At 54.9% G+C, this 17403-nt stretch overlaps 2 protein-coding genes across 2 annotated transcripts; both read left to right on the top strand.

The window, feature by feature from the left end:
• The first annotated feature begins 677 nt into the window (after positions 1–677).
• Positions 678–4370, top strand: Sertad3 (SERTA domain containing 3). The gene is made up of 2 exons (XM_055594646.1): positions 678–1109; positions 3186–4370. Exons 1-2 carry the CDS (start codon positions 795–797, stop codon positions 3777–3779), a joined length of 909 nt encoding a protein of 302 aa, XP_055450621.1. The 5' UTR covers positions 678–794; the 3' UTR covers positions 3780–4370.
• Positions 4371–11855: 7485 nt separating this feature from the next.
• Positions 11856–15048, top strand: Sertad1 (SERTA domain containing 1). Its single transcript, XM_055594932.1, has 2 exons — positions 11856–11966; positions 13976–15048. Exon 2 carries the CDS (start codon positions 13979–13981, stop codon positions 14690–14692), a length of 714 nt encoding a protein of 237 aa, XP_055450907.1. The 5' UTR covers positions 11856–11966; positions 13976–13978; the 3' UTR covers positions 14693–15048.
• The last annotated feature ends 2355 nt before the right edge of the window (positions 15049–17403 follow it).

A 17403-nucleotide genomic window follows, 5' to 3' on the forward strand; every position in this document is an offset into this window, starting at 1 on the left:
AGCAAAAAACTCTTTCAGAAAACAAAAAAAAAAAAAAAAAAAATAGGTGCGGGTGTAACTCAGTGATACTTCAGCTAGCACCAGCTAGGCCCGTGCTCACCCACAAAAACAAAGCAGAGGGGGAATGTTCTGGGTCCAGAGGGACACACCTGCAACTCCAGGATTGAGGGGATGAAGCGGGAGGATTAGAATTTCAAGGCCAGCACCATCTACACGGGAGTCCGGCCTGGCTTCAGAAAGAGACGGTCTGAAAACAACCCAACAAAACGAAACCCGAAAGTGAACCCTAGAGAACAGGAAGGAGGGTGCCAGAGCCCAAATAGTGAAGAGCAAGTCAACCCTTCACTAGGAGACCGTGTCGCAAAATAAATAAATACAAATTTAAAAACCTCGGGGGTGTACAGCTTAGTCCTACGGTGCTTGCCCAGAAAGCTAGTTTGTTCATCCCCGAAACCAAAGAAGAAATGTTTGAGTTTGTCCCCAGAGCTTCGAGGAGCTGTAAAAGGCGAGCGGCAACAGGCAGACAAATCTGAGAAGGGACAGAGTTCCCGGGACCCCCAAGCTTAAGCACCGGCTCCCCCGCCCACAAATCGGGCTGGGGGTGGGGAGGCCGCCCTCCGGCCGAGGGGCGGGGCTGCGGTCGCGCAGGCAACGCAAGCCGCGTCATACTATTGGCTGGTTGTCCAGTGCGTCATCCCCTCTCCCCCGCCCTCCGCCTAGCCCGAGCCTTCGGAACTCCGGGGGGGCGTGGCCTCCACCGCTGCCCGGGCTGCAAATCCGCGGGGCCCGGGAGGATGGTGTCGCCCGGCGTCGCTCCGCGGTGGGGTCTGGGCCTGGAGCGAGGGGACGGCAGCGAGACGGGGGAGCGAGCACGCAGCCCAGTCCGGCGGCGGCCGGGGCCTGGCGGCCGTAGCTCCTCCTCGCCGGGGGCGCCCCGCGGCGGCCGGGTTCCAACCAATCGCGGCTCGCGGCTGGCCTCCGGGGCGGAGCCGGGCGGCCCCGGCCGGACCCCGAGGCCCGGGGAAAGTGAGGCGGACTCCTGCCCCGCGCGGCCGAGACGCTTCGCTGCGGGCCTGCCGGGGGCGGTCGCGGCGGCCCTGGCAGCCGAGGTGAGCGGTGGCCGTCGCTGTGGCACTCCCCGGGGGAGGAGGGGCGCGCCCGGGGGCGGGAGCGGGGACGGACCCGAGTGGAGGGCGCAGCTCGGCGTGACCGGGGGGCTCCGGAGGCTGGGGCTGACGGCTTCCAGCGTCGGCGCCGGAGCTTGTCGAGGCGGGGCCGGGAGTTCGGAGAGGCGCAGAGGACCTGGGGAGAACTTGATGGCGCGGGCCTGGAGGGTGGGACAGCTCGGGGCTCCCCGAGTGGGCGGCGTCCGAGGGACCCGGGTAGCAGAGGCGCCGGGTCTGGGGTTCTGCCGTCGTGAGGCGGGGACGCCGGGGAGAGTCGAGTCCCTGCGCCGGGCTGGGAGTTTGCAAAGGAGAGCGAGAGTGACTTGAATGTCGAGCCGACCGGGGAAGAGCGAGGACGGGGGCTCAGAATTGAGATACCCGGCCTCCCCGGCCGGACTGTGTAACCAGAGCTACTTGGGCGACGGGGGGGTGTGGGTCTCGGCACCCCGAGGACAGCGTAGGGAGGAATCCAGAACTTCCTGGGGTGATAGGGACCCGGAGAAAGCCGGTTTCAGGCTGAAGTCGGGTGGGGGAGGGGCGCTCGGGGCGGGGAGCGCAGATTCACCGCCCCGAAGGCAGCGAAGGGCGGGGCTTGGCGCGCGCTGGGCTGCTGCCTGTCCTGGCGCCCTTCCCCCACCGTCCGGGGCCTCAGTGCGCATGCTCACGGGGAGAGCGGGTGTGTCCGTTCCCTCGGGTGCGCGGGGCCTTCTGGGGATTGTAGTTCCCCGGAGCGTGACACCCGCCTGCCTGCCGCTCTGGGTCCACAGTTCCCAGAACGCCCTGAGGATGTATATTGGGGCGTTCTTGGATCTGGTCTGGAGACCCAGGGAAGGGCGGTGCCCATGGGAAGCGACGGTCTGGCTGGGCGTGTCGCTAGAGGGCGCATCTTGGTGTTGGTTGAGTTGCTTTGAGTTTGGGAAATGCTCGCTCTCGTGAGCGCTCCTGGGCTTGGTTGTAGGAAGCCGGTTTAAAAAAAAAACAAAAAACCAACCCTCCCCCCACACACAAATTTCAGCTGGGCGTGGTGTGGTCCCTCTTTAATCCCAGCACTATGCGTTCGGCCACCTTCCAGAACTTCGCAGAGAAAAAACAAAAGCGGAGGTCCAGAGACGCGGCATCATTTCTTGTGAAGATCACAGTATGCCAGTCAGAGTTCAGACTCATTCTTGGTCCCTTGCGCTGTACTCCACACCTGTCCACACCTGTCTGTCTTGTGCCTTGTTAGGAAAATAATAATAATGAGGAGGAGGATAATGAAAAGTATCCATTGAGACGAGTCAAGATCGCTTTACAAATGTTGAAGCTGACTGTCCTAGTGTAAATTCAACACTGTGCCAACCACAGGCGAGTGACAATCAAGCCAGGCACTGGCGTTTTTATGATTTACTTTGAGGCTTTTTGTTTTTCTGAGACGGGGTACGGGGTTGTCCGACCATGTGACTATGCCAGCCCAGAAACTGGCTATGTAGTCTTGAACTTAGAAAAATTCACCTGCCCCTGCCTCCTGGGGGCTGAGATTAATGGCGTAGAGCACCATTCCCAAACTTTCTTCTGTTGTGTGTGTGTTTGAAGCCGGAAAAGGCCATGGATCCGCTAAAAGCAGAGTTGGGCAGTTGTGAGCCATTCATGTGGGTGCTGGGAGTCAAACTCAGGCCCCTGGAAAAGCAGCCAGTGTTCTCTCCAGATTCCTCGCTCTTTGAGACACCACCTAGCTGAGATGGCCTTGAACTTCTGAACTTTCTGCCTCTGCCTCCTAAATACTGAGGTTACAGTTACAGGTATCCCCCACCCCCTCCATCCCCTTGTGTCTGTTCTCTCTCTCTCACACACCACTGCCAGCATTCCCACCTGTATTGTTCTCTCGGTCACATTTATTCACCCATTTCTTAGCCTTGTAGTAGTCTGACTGTATGCACTTTAAGTAGTTGTTCTGATGAAGATGAGAAACCTCTCATAACTGCACAGGCTTGCTGGGAAAAGTGGGATCCAGAGGTGTCTTACTTGACTCTTTTTCCACAGGCCATGGGAGGCTTAAAGAGGAAACATTCTGATTTGGAAGAGGAGGAAGATGAGCAGTGGGACTGGAGCCCAGCAGCCCTTCGGAGCTACCAGCAAGCCCTGCTCCGGATCTCTCTAGACAAAGTCCAGCGCAGCCTGGGCCCCAGAGCACCCAGCCTCCGAAGGCATGTCCTGATCCACAACACTCTCCAGCAGCTCCAGGCTGCCCTCTGCCGAGCTCCAGCGCCAGCCCTGCCCCCGGAGCCTCTGTTCCTAGGTGAAGATGACTTCTCCCTGTCTACCACCATCGGCTCCATCCTCAGGGAGCTGGATACCTCCATGGAAGAGACGGAACCGCCTCAGAATCCAGGGGCTTCCTCAAGCCCCCAGCAGGAAATAACACCCCAGGCTGATCCTGTGTTCTTGGAAGCTCTGAGCTCCCGGTACCTGGGGGACTCTGGCCTGGATGACTTCTTTCTGGACATTGACACATCTGCAGTGGAGAAGGACTCTACACTTCCGCCCCCAGAGCCTCCTCACAGCCTCTTCTGTGCCCCGGGATCCTGGGAGTGGAATGAACTGGACCACATCATGGAAATCATCCTGGGATCCTAAGACTTATCGGATCCAGCAGCTTTGGTGGGCTGGGTCCTGGGGTGTGAGTCTTGTGTGTTTGGTGGAGGCTCTACACAGTGGCTGTGGCTTCCTTTCCTCCTGTGTCAGGATTCCACAAACTGTCCTGCATGTGTGCGTGTCTGGTTACCCCAGCCTTCCGTGAAGGTGGGTCTTCTTGAATTAATTTATCTCTTCCAATGCCTTAACGAGACTCTGTTTCGGGGAGTCTGATTTCTCACACATTTCTTCTGCCTCCAGTCTCCACTGCCCTTATGACCTCTAGGGCCTCAGGGAAGATAAAGCTGGACCTGTCAAAGGGTGACGGGTGGGCTGCCTCTCCGGGGAGGGGGAGGGGCTGGTCTCCTCCTGACAGGCTGAGCTTGGCAGGACCCCAGTCCCAGCAGCCTGCTGATCCACAACCAGGCCGGACCACGTGCAATAGGGTGGAAATCTACCAGCTCCGAGCTACTTAAAAAGGAGGAGGCAGGGTTTGTAGTGGCTTTATAATTTTTTTTTTTTTTAGTGAGTTTTTTTGTTGTTCTTGGTTTTCGTTATTTTGTTTCGTTTTCTAATAAAAGCATTTTGGAAAGATTGGAATTGTCTTAATTTTGTAAAAGTCTCTGGAATGATCCAGGGATTGCTAAATTTTCTGAACACTTCCGTCTTTTGTTTAACAAAGGTAAGGCAAGTGTAACATTGTATAAAATAAGTTACTGGCTTGCTTAAGGATACAGTCAGAACCACTTTATGCAAACTAAATCCTTTAATCCTCAGGATTAGAAACAGATACTGTGTCAAATTTTACATTTGCATAGGAAAAACTCTCAAGTTGGAGGGCTTGGAGTATCGCTGATGAAAGATTGAACTTTTGCTTAGTATATGCATGTGTGAGGCCCTGGGCTTGACCCCTATCTGCAAAAAAAAAAAAAAAAAAAAAAAAAAGTACCATTTGTGTTTTTGAAATGGTCTCACTGTGTAGTTTAGGCTGTCCTTAAACTTACTGAGATGCAACTGCCTGTGCCTCCCAAGGGCTGAGCCTAAAAAATGTGCATCAACACCTTGCAGAAATAGCATTTTGAAGCCTGGAGTTCAGAGAGAGAAAAGGGACAGAGTAAGATTCAAACCTTGCCGGCCTCGGCAGCTCTATTTTCTGTGTGACAGGGAGCCAGCCCAGAACATGGTGGACAAGCATGTTAAATATGTCACTGCTGAGCCACACCCCACTAGGCAGATAACCTTCAGGTGAATAATCCCAGACCTGCTCTAGTGGAGCCTATACAGGTTCTATGCTGCTGTGGGGAGCCTCGGGAAGAGCCCTGTTTACCACAGTGTTTATGATCCTTTCCAGTGGATTGAAACTCAGTCACAGGCCTGCGGGAGTGCACACAGAGCATGTGTCCCAGGCTGTGGCTCTTAGGAACTGAAATGTCACCCTTTTGTGCTGAGGCCCTAAAGGGAAACAAAATGCCCAAAGACCCTCCAGGACTGAACACAAATCTCTGAAGATGCTGTTCTTGGAAGCTACACCAAGTCTGAGTTCAGGAATTCAGGTCTGGCTTGAGAGGCGCAGAGCCAGTGTGTGGAGCTGAGGATAAAGAAGAGTGAGGCCAGGAAGGAGTGTCAGGCCACTGCCCTGCATCAGGGACTTTCTGGAAAGACTGTAAGGCAAGGCAAAGATGGGGATTTCTGTCTGCGGTTTCTTGGCTTCCCCACCTCCTTTGGGTGAGGTAGGGGCGGGGCCTTGTAGCTAAGAAAGTGCACAGGTTACTTGAAAATAGGGTCAATCCAAAGAGGGATGAGGACACTGGAAGGGTGTCTCAAAAAGTCTGTATCCCCAGATGGCTGCCATGCTAGGTGTGATGGTACCCCACCTTTAATCCCAACATATGGGAGTCACAGGCAAGAAGAGCAGCTACATATGGAATTTCAACAAAAGCCTGAGCTACACTCAACCTGGTCTTTAAAAATAGCAAGAGCCAGGCATGGTGGCGCACACCTTTGACTCCGGCGCTTAGAAGGCAGAGCAGGTGGGTCTCTGAGTTCAAAGCCAGCTAGTTCTGAGATAGCTAGAGCTACACAGATCTTGTCTCAGAAACAAAAAATATTAAGAAAAGAAAAGGAGGGCACTGGGAAATGGATTTGTGGGTAAAGTGCTTGCCAAGTGAGAGTGTGGACCTGCTGGGCATGATGGTGCTCGCCTGTAATCCCAGCACTTGGGAGACAGAGGCAGGCATATTCTGTGAGTTCAAGACCACTCTGTGCTCTACAGAGTGAGTCCAGGACAGCCAGGGCTACACAAAGACACCCTGTCTCAAGGGGGGGAGGGAGTGAAGAGCTAAGCTGGGATCCCAGAACCCACATAAAGGTTGTATGCAGTTCCACGAATCTGGGATTCAGGGCAATCCCTACAGGCCTGTGGCCCAGCTAGCCTGCCTTATGTACACACTGCTATCACTGACAGTAGAGAGGCTGTCTCCAAGCAGAAGGTGGGAACCACCTCAGACAACAAAAAAGAATGCTAATTAAATCACATCTTCCTCAAAACTTCTCCCACTCCCACTCAGAATAAAAACAAGGGTCTGAGTCAGTGTCCCTCCCAAAGACTTCCTCAGTTCCACCCCCTACTCTCCCTTCACTCACTCTAATCATGATGCTCTCCCACCTTAAGCTCACCTCTACGGCAGGACCTCTGTCTGGCTGTGACACCCTCCGGAGGGTGCTTCTCCCGTAGCCTCCCGGTCAGATGCTGTTGCCGCCTCACTACCGCACGGCCGCCACTGTTGTGCTGCATCCTCTTTGGGTTCCTGCTGTCCTTGCTGTCACTGATAGTCTGGAACTCGGGGTCTTGCATGCAGCAAGTGCTGACCACTAAGCTGCACCGCCCTGACCCTGTCTGACTTTTTTTCTATGTGTATGCGTATTTTCCCTGCATGCATGTCAGTGTGCCACATGGGTGCCTTGTGCCCTGGTAGGTACCCTACGAGGCTGGAAGATGGCATCAGCGTCCCTGGAACTGGAGTCACAGACTGTGAGCCAGCCCCATGTTAGTGTAGGAGGAACCATGAGCTCTTGCTCCAGGCCCCAGTTTGACTTTCTTTCTCCACCCTCCCCCAAGATGGATTCTCTCTATACAGCCTTTGCTGTCCTGGAATTTACAGTGTCCACCAGGCTGGCCTTGAACTCACAGAATCCACCTGCCTCTGCCTCCCAAGTGCTGGGATTAAAGGCGTGCGCCACACACCTGGCGGGTGTTTGACTTTAAGGGCGCCTGTGCAGGCCTAGGTTATTACCTGCTCCCGGTTAGTCTCCAGCTCTACCAGAAGCTCTCAGGGGAGGGGCCACGACGGACTTTGCCCTGCTGTGCTCCCCCACCCCCAGGGCTACACACAGGTGGGTGCTCACGATGGCTGGGTGGGGAAAATAGCTCAGCAGATAAAACACTTGTCATGCAAGCGAAACGGCCTGAGCTTGGACCCTCAGACCACATAAAAGCTGGCAGCTGCTTCTAATCCCAGCATTCAGGAGACTGGTGGGGGATGCTCAGAGCTCGCCCCTGAGTGACAGAGGAAGACACGCCATGCTGACTCTGGCTTCCCAGTGCATATGGACACACATGATATACACCCCATTTAAGAAACAAATGCAGCGGGGGGGGGGGGGGGCACGCCTGGAATCCCAGAGGCAGGCAGACGGCTGTGAGTTCAAGGCAGGACTGGTCAACAAAGCGAGTCCAGAATGGCCAAGGCTACACAGTAAAACCCTGTCTCGAAAAACAAAACAAAAAAGCCACATACACACAAAAAAGAAAAACTGTTAACATAAAAATGAACTCCAAGCTGGCTTGTAATCCCAGCACTCAGGCAGGCAACTCCAGCATAGTCCAGTCCAGCACAACCAAGGCTACACAGAGAGACTCTGTCTCAAACAAACAAGCAGACAGACAACCAGTGCGAAAGGCCCCGAGTCAGAGCATGCGCTCCTGTCAGACAGTCGAGGCCCTCAGTGTGGCCGCAGGGACACTAGCAGAGCTGAAGGAGTGAGGGCCCGCACTAGTGGCTGGCGGACTGGGAAGATTTCAGCTTTGTTTCCAGTAGAGAGGGAGGGTTTTAGGCAGAGGCGATGAGATCTGACTCACCTTCTTGGAAGTCTTTACTTCCCTAAAGCAAGTGACAGGAGCTGGGCATGGTGGCACAAACCTCGTCACTTGGGATTTAGGGGCAGGAGGATCGCCAGTTCTAGGTAAGTCTGGGTTATTGGTAGAGAACGTGTAGAGAAAAAAAAAAAAAAATGAGGGAAAAGCAGGATGAAGAGGAGGGGTAATAGTTCAGAAGCTTGATAGCAGCAACCGGCCAATCTAAGAAACACCCCCGATTTCCAGGTGGACAGACGGAGGCTCGGAGCGTCCGGCTTCTCCCCTCATTAACAACTGGCCCCAGAAGAGGAAAGGCTGGCCCTGAAGAGGGGCCAACCCCAGAGGCCAGAGTCCGTCCACCTTCCCCAACCCGCCCACCCCAACGGGCCTGCAGCGGGGGATGGGCCGCCGAGGCCCTGGGCGTGGCGCTGGGCCGAGTCCCGCCCTCGTGCCCACCCTCGGAACGTGCTGGCCGGCGGGCAGGAGACCTGGAGGCAGCAGCCGAGGCCTGCAGCCGGCCTGGCGCCTCCTCCCTCCCCAGGGGCCGGGTGGGGCGGCTAGCTAGGGGAGGGACGCTCCCCCGAAACATCCTCCTTCCCACCCTCGGTCCCTCCCTTCCTCCCTCCCTCCCCAGCTGGCGAGGTTTCCCCCTTTCCCTTGCCTGCCAGGCCCGGTGGCTTGGCTTCTGGTTTCATTTCTCAAGTCTCTCGCTCTCTCCCTCCCTTCCCCCAATCTCCTCTTTCTGGTCCCCGCTCCAACACTCACCTCCTCGGGGAGGCTCCCGCGGACCACCCTGGAGACAGGCGCCTCTGCCTAGGACACTGTCCCCTCCCTTCAAGTCTCTTATCAGACGCAGAACGTCTGTTTTCTTCATTCCTTTCTTTCTCCTTCAGTCCTCTTTAAGGGTCTTGGCCTCTCACTTTGTTGGATGTGGACAAAGGTCTAAAACTTCTCTCTGGGAGATTCCGGGCCAGTTCGACTGGCCTACCTGCCCCACAAACAGCACCTCTGGGCCTTTCCACTGACCCCCGCCGCGCTACGCACGGTTCCTTCAAGAGTCCCCTCTAGCTTTGCTGGCAAGTGTAGCCCAGCGGTTCTCAACCTGTGGGTCGCGACCCCGGTGCCGACCCAACGACCTTTTCACAGGAGCCAAAGTTCAGATATCCTGTATATCCGATATGTCCATTACGATTCATAAAAGCAGCAAAATCTACAGTTGTGAAGTAGCAACGAAAGGAAACTTACGGTTGGGAAGAGGAACTGTATTAAAGAGTCGCATAGGTAGGGAGGTTGAGAGACGCTGTGATAGTCTTACATCTTAGCCCGAAGGTCAGAGCTTGAAGATAATTCTCAACAGCATCGTTCTAGGCTCAGAGATCCTGTCTGAAGCAAGCCATCAAATGTCATCACCTGAAACATCCCCATTCCTTACTCCAGGGTGCATACCTTTTGTTTTATTTATGTATTTATTTGAGTCCTGGAGGGCTTTAAAAAAAATCACTGTGTAGCTGAATTCCTGAATCTCCAGACCTCACAGTGCTGGAATTACTGGAGCATGTCACCACACTGGCTTTATTTTAGTTTTTGATATTTTGGTTATGAACCCAGCCTTTAATGGCTGAGCCATCTCTCTAGCACTGGTTTTTTTTTTTTTTTTTTTTTTTTTGTTTGTTTGTTTGTTTTGTCTTTTTTGGTTTGGTTTTGAGACAGGGTTTCTCTGTGTAGCACTGGCTGAGCTGGAACTAGCTCTGCAGACCAGGCTGCCCTCAAGCTCACAGAGATATCTCCTGCCTCCTCTGCCTCCTAAGTGTGGGGTGACAGGCATGTGCCACCACTGCCTGGTAAATATATATATATATATATATATATATATATATATATATATAGAGAGAGAGAGAGAGAGAGAGAGAGAGAGAGAGAGAGATCGTGTCTAGCAGTTTAGCCCAGGCTTCTCCCTCAGCTTCCTGGGTGGTAGGATTACAGTAAGTCAACCTAACTAAATTTCTTTTTGGTTTTTGTCCTTTTCCCTGACCCAGGAAATAAAAGACCATGTAGCCCATGCAGGGTTGTTTGCTGTATACAGCCCATCCATAAGAGATATTCAATTGATGTATGTTAAATAAATGGCTCTCATGAGCTGTTTAGTGTGTGGCCTACAGTGAGCCACTTGAGCCATTAGCACACTCTGCCCCCCCCTTTTTTTCTTTTTTAAACACATTTGTATTATCAAGCACAAGCTGACCCTGAACTCCAATTCCTTGCCTCTGTCTTCTGCATGCTGGAATGACAGCAGTGGGCTACCGTGCGAGCTCTGAGCTTCTTATTGGCCATGAAAATAGACTGTGGACAGAATTGCATGCACTCACCTAGCAGGATCCTGACTCTAATTACAATGTTATTCTCTTTGGACTTTAGCCCAAAGGCCAACAAGTAACCACCATACTATTTTTTTAAGACTTATTTAGCTAGGCAGTGGTGGCACAGTCCTTAATTCCAACACTTGAGAGGCAGAGGCAGTTGATCTCTGTGAGTTCCGAGAACAGCTTGGTCTACAGAGACGTTCCAGGGCAGCCATGGTCACACAGAGAAAGCCTGTCTTGAAAAAAAAAAGGAACGTATTTATTTGTATTTATGTGTATTGCTTGCCTTTCTATATATGTATTATGTGTGTCAGATGCCTGAGGAAGCCAGGAGAGGGTGTTGGATCTTCTAGAACTGTGAGCTGCCCTGTGGGTGCTGGGAACCGAACCTGGTTCTCCTCTGTAAGAGCAACAAGCCAACTCTCCAGCCCTTAAACATTCCACTCTTAGTAAATTATCAGGCTATTTTATTTTTATTTTATTTTATTTTTTAGTGCTGTAATCAAAGAATGTGTTTAATATGCTGGAATGCTAGGCAAGCACTCTTTCACTAAACCACACCTCTTCGGGATCTTTTAAGACTAGCTCGAGGCCAGGTTTGGAGTACACACATTTAATCCCAGAGGCTGTGGGATCTCTGAGTTCAAGGCCAGCTTAATCTACAGAGTGCGTTCCAGGACAGCTATGGCAGTTACTCAGAGAAATCCTGTCTGAAAAAAAAAAAAAAAAACAAAAATCAAATCAAAACAAAAACCTAAAAACCAAACAACCAAACAAAAAGACTATTAGGTACGGCACAAGCCTGTGGTTCCAGGCTGGAACTTGAGTGATCCTTCAGTGATTTCCCAGGCTAACTTAGGCAACTTAGAGAAACGGTTTCAAAAAACAACAACAAACACGTTCGTCTTTGGGTTTTGTTTTGAGACAGGATCTCACTCTGAAGTCCAGTCTGGCCTCAAACTCAAAGCCATCCCCCAGCTTCAGTCTTCCCGTGCTGGGGTTATGGGCGTGAGCATCCACGCCCTACAGGAAACTGAGATTTTTGAGGGACTTAAACTGTGGTCCCAAAGTCACACGGCCAGCTACTCCGGAACTGATGTCCAGGATGTGACCCCGGTGTCATTCGGTCCCCACCTTACTCCTGTCTCTAATCATAGCGGAGTCCAGCTGTCCCTCCGCAGTTGAGCCTGGGATAGGGCTACTAACTGAGAAAGTCTTAATTTTCCAACTCTCAAGAGGTAGGTCGAGTAAACAAGCTGTGTCCCTCTCCCAGAAGTCATTCATTTTTCCAAAACCACACACGAAGTGACCGGCCAGCACTTTAAAAAGTCAAGGCCCCTACCTGTCACCGCCCACAGGGGAAATCTCCGCCAGCCTTTACCCCTTGGCAAAGGCAGCCCTCCCGGGCATGCGCAGTAGAGACAGCCTCCCCTCCCTTTGGAACGGCCCCGTCCAGGCCCCGCCTACCAGCAGCCCAACCAGAGCCAATCCCTGAGCTGGAGGGCGGGGCCGCCACGGAGTGGGCGGGGACTAGGGATAGTCGAGTGTCTGGAGTCGTGCGCCGGAGTCAGAACTGCGTCTACCGTCCCAGGTGCCGGTTGCCGGAGCCGAGCGAGCAAGCGATGCTACGGCTGCCGCTTCCTGATTGGCTGCGTGTGGCTCCCTCTTCGTTCTGATTGGTCGCGAGTGATCTGGGTATGTAAATGAGGTGGGGAACGACGGGGGTACCGGCGGCCGGGTTACTTAGCGAGTTCGAACCCCCGGTTAGGTAGATGCTCGCCGGGGCTGCCCGGGATCGAGGCGCCCGGGGCCTGTACTTGTCGCCTGCCCGGGCCGGGCTGAGTGAATCACGCCGGAGCCCGAGAAGGGGGCGGAGGCGCCGGCTCCCTGGCTCCGGCTGCGTGACTCACCCGCCCCCGCCGCCGCCGCTCCGGGAGGAGCCGCCTCCGCTGCCTTCCGGAAGCGAGGGGAGGCCCGGGTCGCTGAGCGGCCCGCGGGGGTCGCGGCTCGCGGGGGCCGGGGAGGAGCAGGCGGGGCTCTGGGGAGTGGAGAGGATCCCGGGTCAGTGGGGCCGGAGTCTCCCGGGGAACCCAGGCCCGGGCGTCGCTAGAGGGCGCCGGGGCTCGGGGGCGGAGCCAAGGTGGGGGCCGAATTCCTGCGGTTCCCGGCTCCCGGGGCTTCGGCGAAAAGGCCGAAGGCAAGATTTTTAGTGTTATGCCCGGTCTGGGCAGTGTCCCCGGACTGAGACCCCGCAGCCTTTGTGCCCCGGGTAGGTGAGGCCAGGGGTCCCGAACTCCAGCGCTCTCACCCGGGAAGAAAGTACCGATTTTCAAACTTCTGTCAGTGACTTACTCCCGCCGCCCTTCAGGGTTTCCCCTGTCGGCTCTTCCTCAGTGAGTTCAGAATCCACCACTTCCTTGAGCGCCTGCTGACAGCTGTAAGCTCAAGCGGGCAGCATCCCCGCGAGCGCAGCAGCCTCGGAAGGCAGTTCAGGCCCAGTCTACCCCCAGACTTCACCCCGACGCTGCCCCACCCCCCAGCTCCTCCTAGGCAGCAGCTACCCGGGATCCTCTAGCGATGCCTGCTAACACCAGCCCTCACCTCCCTGCCTAGACCCTCCGGGACTCTGTCCTGTCACTCTGAAAATCCAAGGCTCCTACTCCTCCCCGCAACTCCTCCTGCCTGCTCCCTACCCCCACCGGGACTCCTAGCGTGTCACTGTGCGCGCCTGCTCCTTGTTTTTGTGTTTGTTTTTTCCCTCTCTCGCCTAGTTCAGGTTTCCTTCTCTTGGTCTTCCCTTGGCTCTTTCAGGAGAGCCTGTCCCTGGTAACCAACACCGCATACAGGCATAGGTCAGGGCCCAGCTCAAATGTTCCTTACAAAAACGTGCCGCGACTACCTCCAGGATGGCGCCTTCCCACCGCTTTGTGTCTGTTTCCTGTGTTTGATTGTATAGGTGTCGATGTAAAGCAGACACTCTGTATTGAACTGTGTAAGGTGGCTGTGTTTGCAGCCAGGTGGAGGCACGCACCTGCAATCCTGACCCGGGAAGCAGGGGCCAGGAGGATTGCCTGGAATGGCCTGCCAGCCTGGACTGCAGTGGAAGGCAGTCAAAACAGCAAAAGCAAAAAGTACTTATAAATAAGTACTAATTATGTGGCTTAAGAGCTTGCCCTTCCTACAGAGGACGTGAGTTCAGGTCCCAGCACTCTCGTCAGCTTCTTTGGGCATCTGAAGTCTCATGCGCACAAAATCAAAAGTAATATTTCAAAGTGCTAATGGCTATTTTGCAAGGGCTTTTTCTTTTAATCTACTCTGTATAGCCATTTATAATGTAGATGCTTTCAGTATCTTAGAAGACCACTACAGGAGCAGGGTGTGAGTAGGGGCGTGTACCAAAGTCCTTGGAATGAAGCCTTGGGCTTCATCCCCAGAGTCATATATACCAGGTGCAGTTGGTACACACCTGTAATCCCAGCCCTTGGACGGTAGAGGAGGGAAGGTCAGAAGTTGGCTACATAGCAAGTTCGAGGCCAGCCTGAGTTACATGAGACCCTGTCTCATTGAAAATAAGTAAGAATTGGCTTAGGAAACCTAGCCTTGTGGTTAACTGGCTTGTCCGGAGCACACTGACAGCAGTTGTCAGAGCTGGGTGTGGAGGCACTGTTGGCTCTCCATGACTAAATGGCTCCTTCCTCCCGCAGACCATGCTGAGCAAGGGCCTGAAGCGCAAGCGCGAGGAGGAGGAGGAGGAGAAGGAGGCGCTGTCAGTGGACTCGTGGTGGCTGGATCCGAGCCCCCCAGCAGTGGCACAGGCCCCCCCGCCCGTGGCGTCCAGCTCTCTCTTTGACCTGTCCGTGCTCAAGCTGCACCACAGTCTTCGGCAGAGCGAGCCAGACCTGCGGCACCTGGTGCTGGTGGTGAACACGCTGAGGCGCATCCAGGCCTCCATGGAGCCGGCCGCCGCCCTGCCCCCTGCCCCCACGCCGCCCCCAGCCCCCTCTGTGGCGGACAGCCTTCTGGCTACTTCAGATGCTGGCCTCGCAGCCTCCATGGCCAGCCTCCTGGAAGATCTCAACCACATTGAGGACCTGAACCAAGCCCCCCACGCCCAATCGGACGAGGGGCCCCCGGGGCGCTCCACTGCGGGTGTCCCGCCCAGCCTGGGTGCCTTGGACCTGCTAGGCCCAGCCACCGGCTGTCTGCTGGACGATGGATTGGAGGGCTTATTTGAGGACATTGATACCTCCATGTATGACAGTGAACTGTGGGTGCCAGCCTCTGAGGGTCTCAAACCCGGCCCTGAGAGTGGCCCAGCCAAAGAGGAGACCGCAGAGCTGGACGAGGAGGAGCTGGACTACCTCATGGACGTGCTGGTCGGCGCCCAGGCGTTGGAGCGGCCACCTGGGCCTGGGCGCTGACCCTGAGGCACAGGGGTGGTCGCCGGGCTCTGAGCTGAGCCTGGTTAGACCTGTCCACCGTGGCATAACACAGGTGGCTTTCCCTTGCACAGGAGGGCCAGGGCCACTTTGAAGATACAGTACTGAGTCCTGGGCAGCTTGGCGTCCACCCACCTGTCTTGGCCAGTGAGAGAGTTGGAAGAAAGGCCCCAGCGGAATGACAGGACCCAGTGACCGAAATGTGTTCCAGGCCAGGGGGTCGCACTGATCCCCCAAGACAACAGTCTGGGTTATCCCTTCCCATTATCCCCAGTGTGGAAAGAGACCTCATAATTTTTTTTTTTTTTTTTTGAAATTAAAACCAGCTTTGGGAGGTATCAAGTGTATGTGTGTGTGCTGATAGGGATGAAATAACATCAAACTCATAATCTCGTGACAACCCCACAGAGTGAAAGAAAATACACTCCAGGTATGAAATACATTTGAGCAAAGGGCAGGAGCTTTCAGGCTTGGTGGAGAGGAGGCAGGACCTTCAGGGACAGGCAGCTGGCTTTCCATCTAGGAGCAACCCAGGTCCGGGCAAGCCGGGGCCACCTGCCTGCCTGAGCGCAGCGCTGGGCCCGGCCGGAGCCGGGTGTCTGCGGCCGCCCCCGCGGTCCAGCTGCATTCCTGGCCGAGCTGGGAGGGGCCGCACACTCACAGCCCTGGCACGGGACCCAGGCTGCGTTCTTCCTGGCGGCCGTGGGGGCAGGGCAGGGCAGGACCCGGGGAGCGGAAGGAGGGTGGGGAGGGCAGGGAGGGAGGAGCCGGGGGCTGGACTGCCACCCAAAGGGCAGGACTCATCCTGGATCCGGGGACAGTGACACCGGAGGGCCACTCCTGTGCCTCCCCGGGGGCCGGAAGCTCCGAGACTGCAGCCGGGTGGAGCTGGAGAGGCGGGAGCGGCACGCAGCCCCAGGGGCCGGGGAGGGGCGGGCGGAGCTTGGCTTCCTGGAGGAGCGGAGGAAGCTTTGCCCATTTCTGGAAGTGGCTGAGGTGGGTGCCTGAGAGAAGCCGGTGGACATGGCTTCAGGGCGCTGGTGCCAAGCTAAGGATCTTCTAGGCTCCTGAACCCAAGTCCTGGAGACTCCCATGCCTAGACCACAGGACATTGACGTGACGGCCGCTGGACGAGACCTTGGGAGCCAGGCTGAGCTCTGCTGCGCCCCCTTGTGACTGTGTTTTGGAATCTACGATGTAATAGTGACCTGCCTGGTGTGGGTCTCCCGCTTTTTTTTTTTTTTTTTTTTTTAAGATGAGGCTCCTGTGTCCTAGGATGGCCTCTAGCTCACTCAGTAACGTAGGCCAGCCTTGAACTCTTGATTCTTCTGCCTTTACCTCCTTACAAACCGGGATTACAGGAATGTGCAACTCTGGTTCTTGAGACAGGCTTTCACTATAGTATTCCCGCAGGCTAGCCTTGAATTTATCATGTAGTCCAGGCTGACCTCAGACTTGCTGCTGTCCTGAGCCAGGTATTAATTAATTATGGTTGGTTTGTTTGTAATCTTGATTGTCCTGAAGCTCCCTACGTAGACCAGAACGACCTTGGGCTCACAGAGATCCACCTGCTTCTGTCTCCAGAGGGGGATTACTGCCCTGTGCCACCACGCCTGGCTGTTATCTTTTTGAGCCACGGTGTCTGTTGTTAAGAAGTCTAGACAGACCTTAAACTCACATCCATCCTCCTGCCTCAGCCTCTTAGATGTACCTTTCACGCAGGGTCAGGTACACAGTAGGTGCTCGTAGCTCCTGAAATAGGAGAAGGTGGCTACGAACAGTTTTATTGCTGGTGAATGCCTATGGAGGGAGCTGCCCTGAGAGGGGTCAGAGACAACACACAGTGACTGTGTGAAAAGGCGGCCCAGTGCCAGCCAGGCCGCACAGGCACTTAGCTTGGAATGCAGTGGGCCCTGGAATCTGCTGGCCGAGGGGGCGTGTCCTCCTGCTGTAGAACCTGAGCATCAGCTGTACCGCAAAGTCCACTAGGCCACCCTGCGGTCAGGTGTGAGGAGACAGGGACGGGACCTCAGACACAGTCTTATCACAAAGGTTTCAGGACGGCAGCACTGACACTTGGCCTATCGCACAGAGCTTGAGCCCTTGCTTTCAGGAGCTTGACCTTCATCTGCAGGGATGGAAGTGCCTGGTGCCTCTTAAAAACCGGCACTTGCACAGCTCGCAACCTGTACAGCTGCAGCTAAGAGGCGCTGGGGCCAAGGAGCAGCATCGGCCGTGAGGGGGAAATGGAACGATGCTCCCAGATGCTGCTGCAGTGATGAGCTTCAATCAAAGCAGGGAAAGAAAAGCAGTGCTTAAAAGCTGGGCCACTAGGGTCTGTTTCCTCATTTGCTTGTTTCTTGTGGTGTTGGGAACTAACCTAGGGCTCCATGCTCTAGATCAGCACTGTACCACTGAGCCATATTCCCAGTCTCTCATGATCCCACCTCCCTGCTTTTTGAGACAGGGTCTCTGTAACCCTGGCTATCCTAAAACTCACTATGTAAACCAGGATGGAACTCGAAAGTATTTTCCTGCCTCAGCCTCTCAACTAGTTGGAACTACAGAGCTGCACCACCAGACTTGGCTCCCACATGGGTTTAAACCACAACTCTGGGGGCTGGAGAGATGGCTCAGGGGTTAAGAGCACTGGCTGCTCTGTCACAGGACCTGGGTTCAGTTCCCAGGACCCA

Source organism: Psammomys obesus, unplaced genomic scaffold, assembly GCF_907164565.1.
Source record: "Psammomys obesus unplaced genomic scaffold, mPsaObe1.curated_primary_1811, whole genome shotgun sequence".
NCBI lineage: Eukaryota > Metazoa > Chordata > Mammalia > Rodentia > Muridae > Psammomys > Psammomys obesus.